Consider the following 13,523-nt stretch of genomic DNA (forward strand, 5'->3'; position numbering starts at 1 on the left):
ACAGTTTTACATGGAAATACTGGATAGGTGAAGTCCAAATGAATTTTACATGTGGGCAAAAGAACTTAGAAGATTTTAGTGATTTTTTTTTTTATAGTCAGGTCCTATTTCTCCTCTAACAGTGAAACTAATTGTATTTCAAGTTTATAAAGTTGCATTTTTTTTCTAGGCATTCTGCATTCTAGACATAGTGGTTCTCATTGACCCAGTTTCTGTTATGGGAGCTATTTCTGGAGCTACATGCATACAACAAAAGTTTTTTTTTAGGTAGGAGTTAAAAATGTCTTTCATTTGCTTGTTTGTCTATTCTTTTTCCAAACATTTATTTCCACCATCAATTGCAGTTGTTTTCCTTCTTAAAGCCTTAAACTAATGGCTGACACACATTATTCTTTTATTAGTCAGCAAATGCTATAAAATTACAGAGTAGAAAGAGACTTTTAAGATACTTATGCAGTTATAAAAGTATTACTAGATCAACTGATAAAATTAGAGTATAGTTAGTAAAATTTTGCATCTATGATCAGTTGCCTGCAGTCAGTATCTGTGCTATGGCGAGAATAGCCTTATTCTTAGGAATAACACTGAAATATTTAGGAATAAAGGTACCATGATTTATATAGCTTATTTCCAAATGGTTCAGGAAACAGGTGTGTGTGCCTGTGCACATGCGCGTTCATATAAGAGAAAGAGGAGTTTCACAGTAGTGCCAAAGAAGATGAAATATTTGGGAGTATACCTAACAAAGGACGTAAAAGATCTCTACAAAGAGAACTATGAAACTTTAAGAAAAGAAATAGCTGAAGATGTTAACAAATGGAAAAACATACCATGCTCACGGCTGGGAAAAATCAACATTGTTAAAATGTCTATACTAACCAAGGCAATCTGTAAATTTAATGCAATTCCTATTAAAGCTCCATTGTCATATTTTAAAGATCTTGAAAAAGTGATACTTTGTTTTATATGGAATCAGAAAAAACCTCGAATAGCCAAAACATTACTCAGCAATAAACACAAAGCAGGAGGAATCACGCTACCAGACCTGAGACTGTACTATAAATCGATAGTGATCAAAACAGCATGGTATTGGCACAAAAACAGAGAAGTAGATGTCTGGAACAGAATAGAGAACCAAGAGATGAATCCAGCTACTTACCATTATTTGATCTTTGACAAGCCAATTAAAAGCATTCAGTGGGGAAAAAATTCCCTATTTAACAAATGGTGCTGGGTGAACTGGCTGGCAATCTGTAGAAGATTGAAACTGGACCCACACCTTTCACCATTAACTAAGATAGACTCTCACTGGATAAAAGATTTAAACTTAAGACATGAAACTATAAATATACTTGAAAAAAGTGCAGGGAAAACTCTTGAAGGAATCGGCCTGGGTGAATATTTTATGAGGAGGACTCCCCAGGCAATTGAAGCAGTATCAAAAATATACTACTGGGACCTGATCAAACTAAAAAGCTTCTGCACAGCCAAGAACATAGTAAGTAAAGCAAGCAGACAGCCCTCAGAATGGGAGAAAATATTTGCAGGTTATACCTCCGATAAAGATTTAATAACCAGAATCCACAGAGAACTCAAACGTATTAGCAAGAAAAGAATACGTGATCCCATCTCAGGGTGGGCAAGGGATTTGAAGAGAAACTTCTCTAAAGAAGACAGATACACGATCTACAAACACATGAAAAAAAGCTCATCATCCTTAATCATCAGAGAAATGCATATCAAAACTACCTTGAGATATCACCTAACCCCAGTAAGAGTAGCCCACATAACAAAATCCCAAAACCAGAGATGTTGGTGTGGATGCGGAGAAAAGGGCACACTTCTACACTGCTGGTGGGAATGCACACTTACATTCCTTCTGCAAGGATGTTTGAAGAATACTTAGAGACCTAAAAATAAAACTGCCATTCGATCCTATAATTCCTTTACTAGGTTTATACCCAGAAGACCAAAAATCACAATATAACAAAGACATCTGTACCAGAATGTTTATTGCAGCCCAATTCATAATTGCTAAGTCATGGAAGAAGCCCAAGTGCCCATCGACCCACAAATGGACTAGCAAATTGTGGTACATGTATACCATGGAATATTATGCAGCCTTAAAGAAAGATGGAGACTTTAGCTCTTTCATGCTTACATGGATGGAGCTGGAACATATTCTTCTTACCAGAGTATCTCAAGAATGGAACAAAAAGTATCCAATGTACTCAGCCCTGCTATGAAGATAATTTATAGCTTTCATATGAAGGCTATAACTCAACTATAGCACAAGGCTATGGGGAAAGGGCCAAGGGAGGGGAAGGGAGGGGGGAAGTCAGGGTGGAAGGAGGGTAATGAGTGGGACCACACCTACAGTGCATCTTAGATTGGGTACAGGCAAAACTTACTAGAGGCAGAATACAAATGTCTACATGCAATAACTAAGAAAATGCCATGAAGGCTACGTTGAACAGTTTGATGAGAATATTTCAGATTGTATATGAAACCAGCACATTGTACCCCTTGATTGCACTAATGTACACAGCTATGATTTAACAAAAATAAATAAATAAATAAATAAATAAAAATAGAGGAGTGCAGGGCAAATTACAAACCAAATAAAGCAAAATGTTAACAATGGGCAGATTTGGGTAAAATGTAGATTAGTATTATTTATATTATTCTTGTAGCTTTTCTGTAAGCTTGAAATTATTTCCACTCAAATAGTTTAAAAGTTATCTCATCCATAACACAGACGCTAAGTAACTTGCCCAGTCATCCTGAGAGCTAGAGACAGATCTAAGTTGCACGTGCCCTCTGTTACCCTGCATTGTCTTCTGCCTAATAGTTAACTGAACACTGACTGAACACGAGGGCCAGTAATCCTGCTGTGTGGTTACATAGGACATAGCCAACCTTGCGTATTAATGATGTTGTTTTGAGTAGCTTCGCAAAATACTTTTGTTTTTACCTGTCAGCCTTACAACCTCCATGCCCGACTGTTAACTGGATGCCTTGATTAGACAGTTGCCCATTGTAATGAGATGATCACATGTTTACATTTTAACAAACTGTGGTTTTGTTCTTCTATTTCTTGGTAGCTACTGCTTCTTGGGACACCTTTCTCATGCTATGGAATTTCAAGCCACAAGCTAGAGCTTACAGATATATGGGTCACAAAGACGTTGTAACCAGCGTGCAGTTTTCTCCACACGGAAACTTATTGGCATCTGCCTCACGAGACAGAACCGTTAGACTCTGGATTCCTGATAAGTAAGAGAAACAAACAAACACTTGATATGTTTTGGATCTAGAAATGTGAACCGAAGCTGGAGCCCAGCTGCTCCTCATGCATTTCCTGAGAATGTCTAACCTCCTCAGTTACCTACCCATGCTTGATGAGCCTTAGTCACAAATTATGTCTCTTATTTATTTATTTATTTATTTATGCATTTATTTTTTAGAGACAGAGTCTCAGTTTGTCACCCTTGGTAGAGTGCTGTGGCGTCACAGCTCACAGCAACCTCCAACTCTTGGGCTTACGCGATTCTCTTGCTTCAGTTTCCCAAGTAGCTGGGACTACAAGCGCCCGCCACAATGCCCATCTGTTTTTTGTTGCAGTTTGGCCCGGGCCAGGTTTGAACCTGCCACCCTCGGTATACTCACTGAGTCACAGGTTCCACCCACAAATTATGTCTCTTTTTTAAAAAACACAAAACAAAACTATTTCTAGTCACGGAAATATGCTTAATATGTCTTAAGTATTTTGGGAGGGTAGTTATCAATTTATTCCTAAATCTGGTGTAAGCTTTAGATTCCTCCCTGGAAAGATAGACATCAACATGTAAAACCAAAAATGTACAGTTTATTAACCTCCTGACACCCATTTATAGATCCCTTAGGAGCCCCTGGATTTCTACCAAAACTGCTCTTTGTTTTTTGCCACTCATTATTGGACTCCAGAATTTTTTTGTTTAAAGAAAATTTCTGACAAGTGTAAATCATTACATTTGTGTAAGGTCATATCTTGTTATAACAAATCTCTCTATAAGAGACTTTTCAAACCCTAGCTAATAGCCTATTTATTTTAAACAATTATTGCCATGATTTTTTTTAAAGCTGTGAAACGCTTGAGCATGTATCTTTGCAAACATACATGAAAATAGAACGAATAGCATGACTGTCCCATACACCCGTCAACTGGCTCCAAGAGTTACTCTTGTTCTGCCAATCCTGTTTTATCAATTTCACCCCCCACATCTTTTATTGTAGAAGAAATCCCACACCTTTTCATTTCCCCCTCAACTCCCATCAATAGTTCAGAGTTTAAGCATTTGAGCATTTCCTTGAGCCTATAATAGAAGGATTTGATTTATTGCATATGACTGAACAGGCCCAGTCACTTCCAAATGAAAGAAAACTCACAGGTCATTCTCCTGCTAGTGAGTACTTTTTTTTGCCACTGCCCCAGGGAAACTCCATGATGAGAAACCTGAATATCATCCTGATGGTAGCAAAAACTGCTGAAGAGAAGCAACATAATGATAATGTGGATGGCAGTGCAGAGGGGAATTAACATAAAGATGAAGCTGGCGTAGGGTCCAAGAGAATTGTGTTCCAAATCCTTAACTTTGAGAATTTAAAATTAGTATTTTGCTATCTTCAGAGCATAACCTCAGGCTCCCATTAGTGATTCAAGGAAATCTCGGTGTATAGACTGTGTAAAAGTAGATGAGGCAAAAGCATGCTGTGTCATTAATTTTTCGTAGCTAATCTAAGTACAGTGATTAGCTTGTGTAGACAGCTCTGGTTTCTCTTTCTAATCATGTCAGAGTGGGGCCAGAGTAATGGTAGAATGTGTCGATGAAAGGGAAGCTGATGGATCAGTTATCTATTGCCACCTAACAATCCCCAAAGCTCAGTACCTTAGTACAAAAAGTACCATTTCTCACAATATTGTGAATCATCTGGGTGGTTCTCCTCCCCTGTTGGTGTTGGCTGAGATTACTCATACAACTTCATTCAGCCAGCAGCGGGGCTAGATGGGGCCCGTGTCAGGGGCTGTGGTGGGGCTGTGGGCTGGGCAGCTCAGTTCTCCCAGTGCTCTTTCAAGCAGGATAACCTGGACTTTCTCATAGAGTGAAAACTGGGTTCCAGGAAAGCAGAAGCTGCAAGACCTTTTCAGGGTTAGGTCTGAAACTTGCCATATCCCCTGTTCTGTATCCCGTTGGTCAAAATAATGTCAACCAGCCTAGATTCAAAGGTGGGGAGAAGTAAACAGACTGCACCTCCAGGAGAGAGGAGCAGTGTGCGTGGAAGGGCTGGCAGGTGCGCTAGCAGCCACATCTGCAGGTGGACACCACAGCTAGTGGCTGGACGCTAAGAAAGACTAGATGGAAGCAGTATGAAAGCAGGCCAGCCTGGGGTCACCACAGCATGCAGGCAAGAGAACTCGGCTGAACGGACTGGTAATTACATACGTGGGAGGCAGAAAGCCCATACTGAGGCAAAATGAGGAACTAGACACCAGATAAGCACCCATACAACAAAGGCACTTCTATCTGGTTTTTTTCAGTGCTTCCTGCTCAGACAGGATCTGTGGTTAGGCCAGCCTCCCGCTGAGAGCAGGGCCTTTCAGAAAGCAGGCAAGCCGGAGAGCCTGCTGGAGTGCAGGGTCGGAACCACATTGCAGAGCCAGCCACTGGTGTTCCTGGCTGTCACTCAGCTTCCTGGTCCTTGTAGATGTCAAGTCTTTTTTTTATTTTCTCCAGGCCTCATAATTGAATTCAGGCCCCATACTCCCAATTTCTACTCACAAAAATCTCCCTAGAGACTTGACTGAACTAGTCCCTGGCTGTTCCCTCCTAATTTTTATTTAATATTGATTTCAGTTATTCCTGACATAAGAGTATATGAGGTGATAGAGATTGATAATAAGGTCACCATTGCCTTCCAGAGGCCACAGGAAGGGTGAGCCAGGTTTGATCTAAGAACTTTTAGGTATTGACTCTTTTAGTGGAAGTCAACAAAACGTGTTGAGCTCTTTCTATGTGCCTGGCATTGTGCTAGATTCTGATCTTAAAGAAATGAAAGCATCATTTCTGTCTTCAAAACCTTACAGCTTATTAGAAAAACAGGTTTGTTCTTCAAGTGTCACTGTGTAATGTAGTAAGCGAAACAGCTGTAGCACATAGCAAGGGAATAAGCCTGTCTGGCTTGGTCAAAGGGGCTTGAGAATGGGAGAAATAGTTCAGCCGGAGGAAAGCAGTAAGTGCAATGCAGAGGTGTGTCTGAAGCTCCATGACTGTTCTGGGTACAAAGTGCAGTGCTGTGGCAGGATGTCTCGCCAGAGCACCTGGGCGGCATGCTTTCTGTTGGCAGAAAGCCAGTGCTGCGTCTCCCCTGGGGTTTATGTGTTTGGAGTTGTACTCTAGCAAGGTAATAAGCACAGTATGTAGGTGACTGGAAAGGGATAAAAGATTAGAGCAGGGAGACCACTTAAGAGGCTTTTGTAGTAACCTCGGTGAAGGATGTCGAGGATACATCTAGCTTAAGGCAAGCAGAGCAGAGATAGAAAGAAGAAGAGGATTCCAAGGATATTGAGGAAGTGAGGATGATGTGGTTTGCTGACTTGCTGGATGTGGGAGGAGAGGAAGAGGGAAGGGTTGAGGTGAATTCCAGGCTTGTGGCTGGAGCGGATGTTGCTCTGACCCACCACGGTAGCAGAACACAGGATGAGGTGCAGGTGCGTGGGAGGTCAGCATGAACATCCGAAAATCCCAGTCAGATACCTTAGGTTGAACTAAATTCTGCATCCTGATCTTTCTCAAGCAGTTGTAAGGTATCAGTAGTGTAATTATGACTTTCTCAATGGGAAAATTGCTAAGTCCTATATGCAGTATAAGGTGCGTTGGGAACACTGGCCCAAGTTAGGGTTTCCCACATATCAGCATGGGAAATGCCGTTTCTGCCAGTGTCCCCAGCTGCCCTGACCTGGCCTGGCCCTCTCTGGGCTTCCCCTCACAGTCCCCAGGTTCCCAGCACAGGGCTCTGCCCTTGCTTCCCCTGTCCTGGATACTCTTTTCCCAAACTTCTTCACACCTCCCTCCTTCTCTCCTTTCTATCTTTGCTCCTTTCCATGAGGCAGCCCCTGGGTGCCCTGTTTAAAACTTCAGCCTGTTTCCTGCCCACCTCTGTTTTTCTGCTTAGTACTGATACGGTCTGACTTCCTATTTGTTTATTATCTGACTCTGGCATTAGGAAGGTTGAGAACCACTGGTCTTGACTGTTCTGCTTACTGCTGTTCCAGCTCTTAGCAGTCACCCAACAAGCATCTGCTGAGTGAGTGAATGAATATGCCCTCAATCAAACACTGTCTAGCCTGCTTCTAACTATTTTAAGAGCTACTTCTTCTCAAATGCCTTACATTATTTTCTGTGTCTCTCTTTATCCTCTTTTTGTCCATCTAGCCAAGGGAAAAACAATGCACCTGAAATTTCAGGATGTTGAAAAGAGACATATGTTGTTATCATTTATTCCTTATGTTTTGCTTGTGACCATGAGATTGGGCCCACAGCGTAAGCAAGGCCTTAGATACACAGCCGGGGACTTAGATCTCCTTACTGGTGGGTAGAAGTGAGGTGGTCATGGGGAAGTCAGATCACTTAGGGACAGTCTGTATAGAGGCAAATGATAAAGGCCTTCTCTTTCCCAGTCCAGACTATCAGTCTGAAAATAGCCTTGTGCCATTGATTTAATCAACCTTGGCTTTTTTTTTTTTTTTTTTTTTTAAGGTTATAACTTCTTTAAACTATATACTGCCATTTCTGGGGGGACTTTAGAAACTTAAAATGCATGGTAGAAATTTGTTCAATATACTGTTTTCTTAGCTTCCTATTGAAACAAAGCAGCATATGCCTTTCAGGGTGGAGACAAACAAGATCCTTCTTTTTAAATATCAATTATGACTTTGGTGAACAAAACTGGTATGAAACAGTGTTGACAAAGAGTACAGTACAACATAGCCTTTTCACACTTTATTAGGTTTTACAGGAGTTAAACCATTTTATCAGCTTTAAAATCAGGATAGGGATAAAATGTTTATTATAATGAAATCAAAGAGTTATATATGTTGAACTGTTTATCTCCAGGAAAGGGAAATCCTCAGAAATTAAAGCTCATACAGCTCCAGTTCGAAGTGTGGACTTCTCAACTGATGGCCAGTATTTAGCTACAGCTTCTGAAGACAAATCTATCAAAGTATGGAACATGTATCGCCAGCGTTTCTTATATTCCTTGTACCGACACACACACTGGGTACGCTGTGCCAAGTAAGTGCAGAAGGTTTCGTAATAAGATTTCCATGTTTTTTTCCTGCTATAGTCCATGCTTTCCCCCAACCTCCAGAACAGGGGAAAAAAGGGCGTGTTCATTCATCCATTCATCCATTCATCCATTCATCCACCCATGCTAAGTGTTAGGAACAGCAGTAAGCAAAGTAGTCAAGACCCCTGCTCTTACATTCTAGAAAGCCAGATAGTGAACAAACAGGGAAGCAGATGTAATAGGTCAGATGGCGTTAATCCAAGGGCTGCCTCGCAGAAAGGGTGGCCTTGGAGACAGAAAAGATGGAGGGGGTGAGGCTTGGGAAAGAAAGGTCCTGGACAGAGGAAGTAAGGGGAGGGCCCTGAGGTGGGAGCCTGGGGCTGTGAGGGGGAAGGCATGGAGGGCAGCACGGGGTGGGAGAGCCCAGACCAGCCGGCCAGGTCAGGGCTGTGCTGACACTGCAGCCTGCTCATCCCTCTGTCCTGCGCTTTCCTGGGGTCACACTGACTGCTGCATGAAGAACAGACCACAAATACAAGGCCTGGCTTGGACCAAAGTGGCGTCAGTGGAAATTGGGAGAAGCAGATGGATTCCGGATGGAGTGTGAAGTTACACCTACAATACTTGTTGTCACATCAGATGTGACAGAGAAAGAGGTGTCTGCAGGACTCCTGTTTGTTGGCAGGCGAGTGCTATTACCTGTCCACTAACAACACCTGTCCACAGAGACACCGTGCCAGAATACTTCTAGTGCATATCACATTTCCCCATCAGAACTGCCTGGGACCAAAGGGTTGTTTTGTTTTCCCCATTTGGCAAATGAGGTAAAGAGATGAATTTAGGACCTCATCTAATTGAAAGTGACTGAAGTCCAAATTCTTTTTCTCCCCTCCAAGTGTTTAACTGCCCATGTGTTAGCCCCCAGTTCTAGCCTCCCTGCAGGGAAGGCAGGGCTAGAACTGGGGGCCCCAGTACTGTCCCGTGTCTCTCTGTATCTCATTTGGGGGCTTCTCTGCATGCCGGCTTCCTTCTCTCAAACGTGCTGGTGTAAGGTCCTGCCAGCTCCAGGCCTCAATGCTCACAGCTTTGTGACAGGAAGGGAAAACTGCCCTCTCCCAGCTCCAGTAAGAAAAGTACCAGGGTGACTCATGACTCTGTCCTGGCCGAAGTCCTGTGCTCGCCCCTTTGTCTAGCAGTGAAATACTGTGGTGGCCTCAGTGTAGGTCAGGGGCCTGGCTGAAATCGGTCACCCTGGCCGTGGAACACGAGTCATACTAAGCTCATGTTTTAGGCCTCGGGAGAGTGGACAGTTCCCATAGGAAGGGCCCAGGGCTCAGACATTGTCACTAGGGAAAGACTGTGAGCCCTGTGTCCATCCTGCTCTGTGCCTGCCATGTCACGTAACACGCCAGGTGTCTCCTTCTAGGACGTGGTAGAGCGGGAGCTCCAGCCAGCACTCTCTGCCTTGCCTTGAGCCTACATTCTTCACTCTTACCTTCTCAGTGGGACAGTATGCTCAGGAAGTCTTGAGAATAACTTATGATAATGAGCATAAAAAGAATTTTTTTATAGTCCATATTTTTTATTTTATTTTATTTATGGTTGGGATTTTTAAAAGGACGGACAGAAGTTCTCACTTCTAGTCAGTAGTTTTTTTTTCTCTTAAAGCTGTCAGTCACTTGTTGGCTCTGGCAACCAAGTATCATTTCTATATTGGCCAGATAGCTATGCGGTTAAAAATATGGACCCTGACCCCAGATATACAGGTTAATAGCCCATCCCACCACTTACCAGCTGTGTGGCCTTTGGGAAAGTCACCTAACTTCTCAGTGCCTCAGTTGTCTTACCTGTTAAATTAGGATCATGACAGTAGTAACCTGCCACATAGGTTGTTATGGTATTTAAATTAATAAGTATCCAGATAGCACTTAGAGCACTGCCTGCGTCCTAGTAACCATTATGTATATCTTTATCATCATCATCACCGCCATTGGATATCTCATTCTTACTAAATTTTTAAAAATACTGTGTAACTTGAATTGGTAATTTTTTAGGCTAAACTTTATTTAACAGCCTGGGATCTCCTTAGGTGGGATAATTTTTTTTCCTACCTAAGGAGACAACATGTGAGGTCTCTAGAAGCTGGTCAAATCATTTGTGTTTATTTATGAAATTATGTTTTAAGTAAGAAGAGGAGGCAGAGAACAGAGAAGTGCCGACAGCTGGGTCAGGTCCCAGGAAGGAAGAATAATTCATCCCCCACTGGGAACCAGCCCTGAGTGTGTTTGGCAACAGTATGTCTTTGCTCAACAGTAAGCAAAAACATTGAATATTGATTTAACTAAGCAAAACAAAGTGCTTTATTTTTTTTTTTTTTGTAGAGACAGAGTCTCACTTTATGGCCCTCGGTAGAGTGCCGTGGCCTCACACAGCTCACAGCAACCTCCAACTCCTGGGCTTAAGCGATTCTCTTGCCTCAGCCTCCCGAGTAGCTGGGACGACAGGCGCCCGCCACAACGCCCGGCTATTTTTTGGTTGCAGTTTGGCCGGGGCTGGGTTTGAACCTGCCACCCTCGGCATATGGGGCCGGCGCCTTACTGACTGAGCCACAGGCGCCGCCCACAAAGTGCTTTATTTGCACTCCAAATGATGATAATAACTTTTATTTACCCAGTGTGGACTATATGCTTCTGTTTCCTTCCAAAAAGAATGAAGGTTGGTTTATAATAAGTCTCACTCCTACGTCAACCTTAGTCCCTGAAGGGAATGGGCAGACAATTGTGGTATCTAGAACCAGGTAGCCTGAGTTTCCTGCAGCTGAGGTATTAGTGGAATGATAGTGGCTGCCGTAGTGCTCATTTATTTTTTCTTTTTCTTTTTTTTGCAGTTTTTGGCTGGGGCTGGGTTTAGGCCAGACTCAAAATATGAGTCAGGCATATGGGGCCAGTGCCCTACTCCTTTGAGCCACAGGCGCTGCCCCATAGTGCTCTTTTCTAATAACCAGAAGGAATGCTGTTGAGTTTTCCATGTAAGAGAAAATCTTTCCTAAAAGTGAATTCTAGGAGTACTTTATTCATTGCCCTTGTATGAAATCATTTATATAGAAGAGAAGGTACTATTAATGTAAGTCAGAATAATTTTTTTTGCGACAGAGTCTCATTATGTTACCCTCGGTAGAGTACTGTGAAGTCACAGCTCATAGCAACCTCCAACTCTTGGGCTTAAGCGATTCTCTTGCCTCAATCTCCCAACTAGCTGGGACTATAGGCACCTGCCACAACGCCATTTTTTGTTGCTGTTTTCATTGTTGTTTAGCAGGCCCCAGGCCTGTTCCAACCCACAGGGGGACAGGTGTATTTAGACAGTGCCCTAGCTGCTGAGCTACAGGCGTGAGCCATAAGTCAGAATAATTTATAAAAAATCACCAATAATGTGAAATTTTGGTATTCAAAATATTCCTTTAATAGCAAAGCCATTCTCTGTACCACATATCTGTATTGAGTACAAGGAGATGAATATGCCTTTGGCCCCAGGAGCTTGTAGTTCAATGGAAAAAAACAATAGATGCTAAATAATTATGAAATGGCATGTCCTATGGGGGAAATGACACACAAGATGATAAGGGAGTGAGTGGGGCATCAGACTAGATTTGTGTGAGGAAAAATCAAGACAAACATTCTAGGCCATTAAGTTTAGCCTAATGCTGCCTCTTTACATATTTTGAGTCTGGCCTAAAGATGTCTCCCTGCCCAGTGAGCTGTAACCTAAATGAAAGTGTAAACAGACAGTGACCTTCCCCTGCAGCCATCTCTGAGTTTTTGGCCAATCACCAAGGGCCAGCTGTTCAAACGGGTTCACCTGAGGCATTCACCCAGCTGCGAGTACTCCAGCTGTTTCTGGACCTCACATCTGTCTTCTCTCTGTACTCACTTTCCTTTTTCCTTCCATAGATCCTCTCCGTCCATGCTGTACAGCCAGAGCCTCTCTGAACCTATTCTGGTTCTGAGGCTGCCCGATTTGCAGATTATTCTTTGCTCCATAAAACTCTGTAAACTGGCTCGGCGCCTGTAGCACAGTGGTTAAGGCACCAGCCACATACACTGGGGCTGGCAGGTTCGAACCCAGCCTGGGCCAAATAAACAACAATGATAACTGCAACAAAAACTAGCCAGGCATTGTCCCAGCTACTTGGGAGTCTGAGGCAAGAGAATCACTTAAACCCTGGAGTTTGAGGTTGCTGTGAGCTGTGATGCCACGGCACTCTACTGAGGGTGGCATAGTGAGACTCCGTCTCAACAAAACAAAACAAAACTGTAAACTATGTGATACAGGAGCAGAGTTTTAGAACAGTGAGCGATCTCCATATCTAGTCAAGACACCTGTCATCTCCATCCTAATCTCCACTGCCTAAGGGGTTTAGCATTGTTGGCCCTGTGGACACTTTCAAAAATCTCCCAAATGTTCTAATACAGATTCCCTTCATCCCTGCTTTTATACAGAACCAATCAGGTTACCTGCTCCTCAACTTACAGCCTCTCAGCACTCAGACCTCCTTGCTCTGGCACATGTGCTCTGCCTTCCTGTTACCACCTGTCTTTCTTTTGTCACTTTTGCCACTCACCTTAGTTAATGTGTACAGGCTTCCTGTTATGTTCTGTGCCTTTACCTGTGGTGCTTCTCATGCCTGGCATGATACCTGCTTCCACGCTTCCTTCACCATCCTCCTGTGCTCCCACCGTACCTTCACCACCCTCCTGTGCTCCCACCGTACCTTCACCACCCTCCTGTGCTCCCACCGTACCTTCACCACCCGCCTCTGCTCCCACCGTACCTTCACCATCCGCCTCTGCTCCCACCGTACCTTCACCACCCTCCTCTGCTCCCACCGTACCTTCACCACCCGCCTCTGCTCCCACCGTACCTTCACCACCCGCCTCTGCTCCCACCGTACCTTCACCACCCGCCTCTGCTCCCACCGTACCTTCACCACCCTCCTCTGCTCCCACCGTACCTTCACCATCCGCCTCTGCTCCCACCGTACCTGCACCATCCGCCTCTGCTCCCACCGTACCTTCACCACCCGCCTCTGCTCCCACCGTACCTTCACCATCCTCCTGTGCTCCCACCGTACCTTCACCATCCTCCTCTGCTCCCACCGTACCTTCACCATCCGCCTCTGCTCCCACCGTACCTTC

The 13,523-nt window shown here is 43.6% G+C and overlaps 1 protein-coding gene across 2 annotated transcripts in view; it reads left to right on the top strand.

Annotated features, from left to right (window-relative positions):
- POC1B (POC1 centriolar protein B) overlaps nucleotides 1-13,523 on the top strand; it is a 112,816-nt gene that overhangs the window by 21,887 nt on the left and 77,406 nt on the right. The window contains exons 2-4 of one of the 2 annotated variants that reach the window (XM_053585159.1): nucleotides 170-267; nucleotides 3,105-3,276; nucleotides 8,154-8,333. In XM_053585159.1, coding sequence (XP_053441134.1) covers nucleotides 3,131-3,276; nucleotides 8,154-8,333 — 326 coding nt within the window. In that variant the 5' untranslated portion in view covers nucleotides 170-267; nucleotides 3,105-3,130. The remainder of the gene's footprint in view (nucleotides 1-169; nucleotides 268-3,104; nucleotides 3,277-8,153; nucleotides 8,334-13,523) is intronic. The other variant, XM_053585158.1, reaches the window with a different exon arrangement.

The sequence above is a fragment of the Nycticebus coucang genome, chromosome 3, assembly GCF_027406575.1.
Source record: "Nycticebus coucang isolate mNycCou1 chromosome 3, mNycCou1.pri, whole genome shotgun sequence".
Classification (NCBI taxonomy): domain Eukaryota; kingdom Metazoa; phylum Chordata; class Mammalia; order Primates; family Lorisidae; genus Nycticebus; species Nycticebus coucang.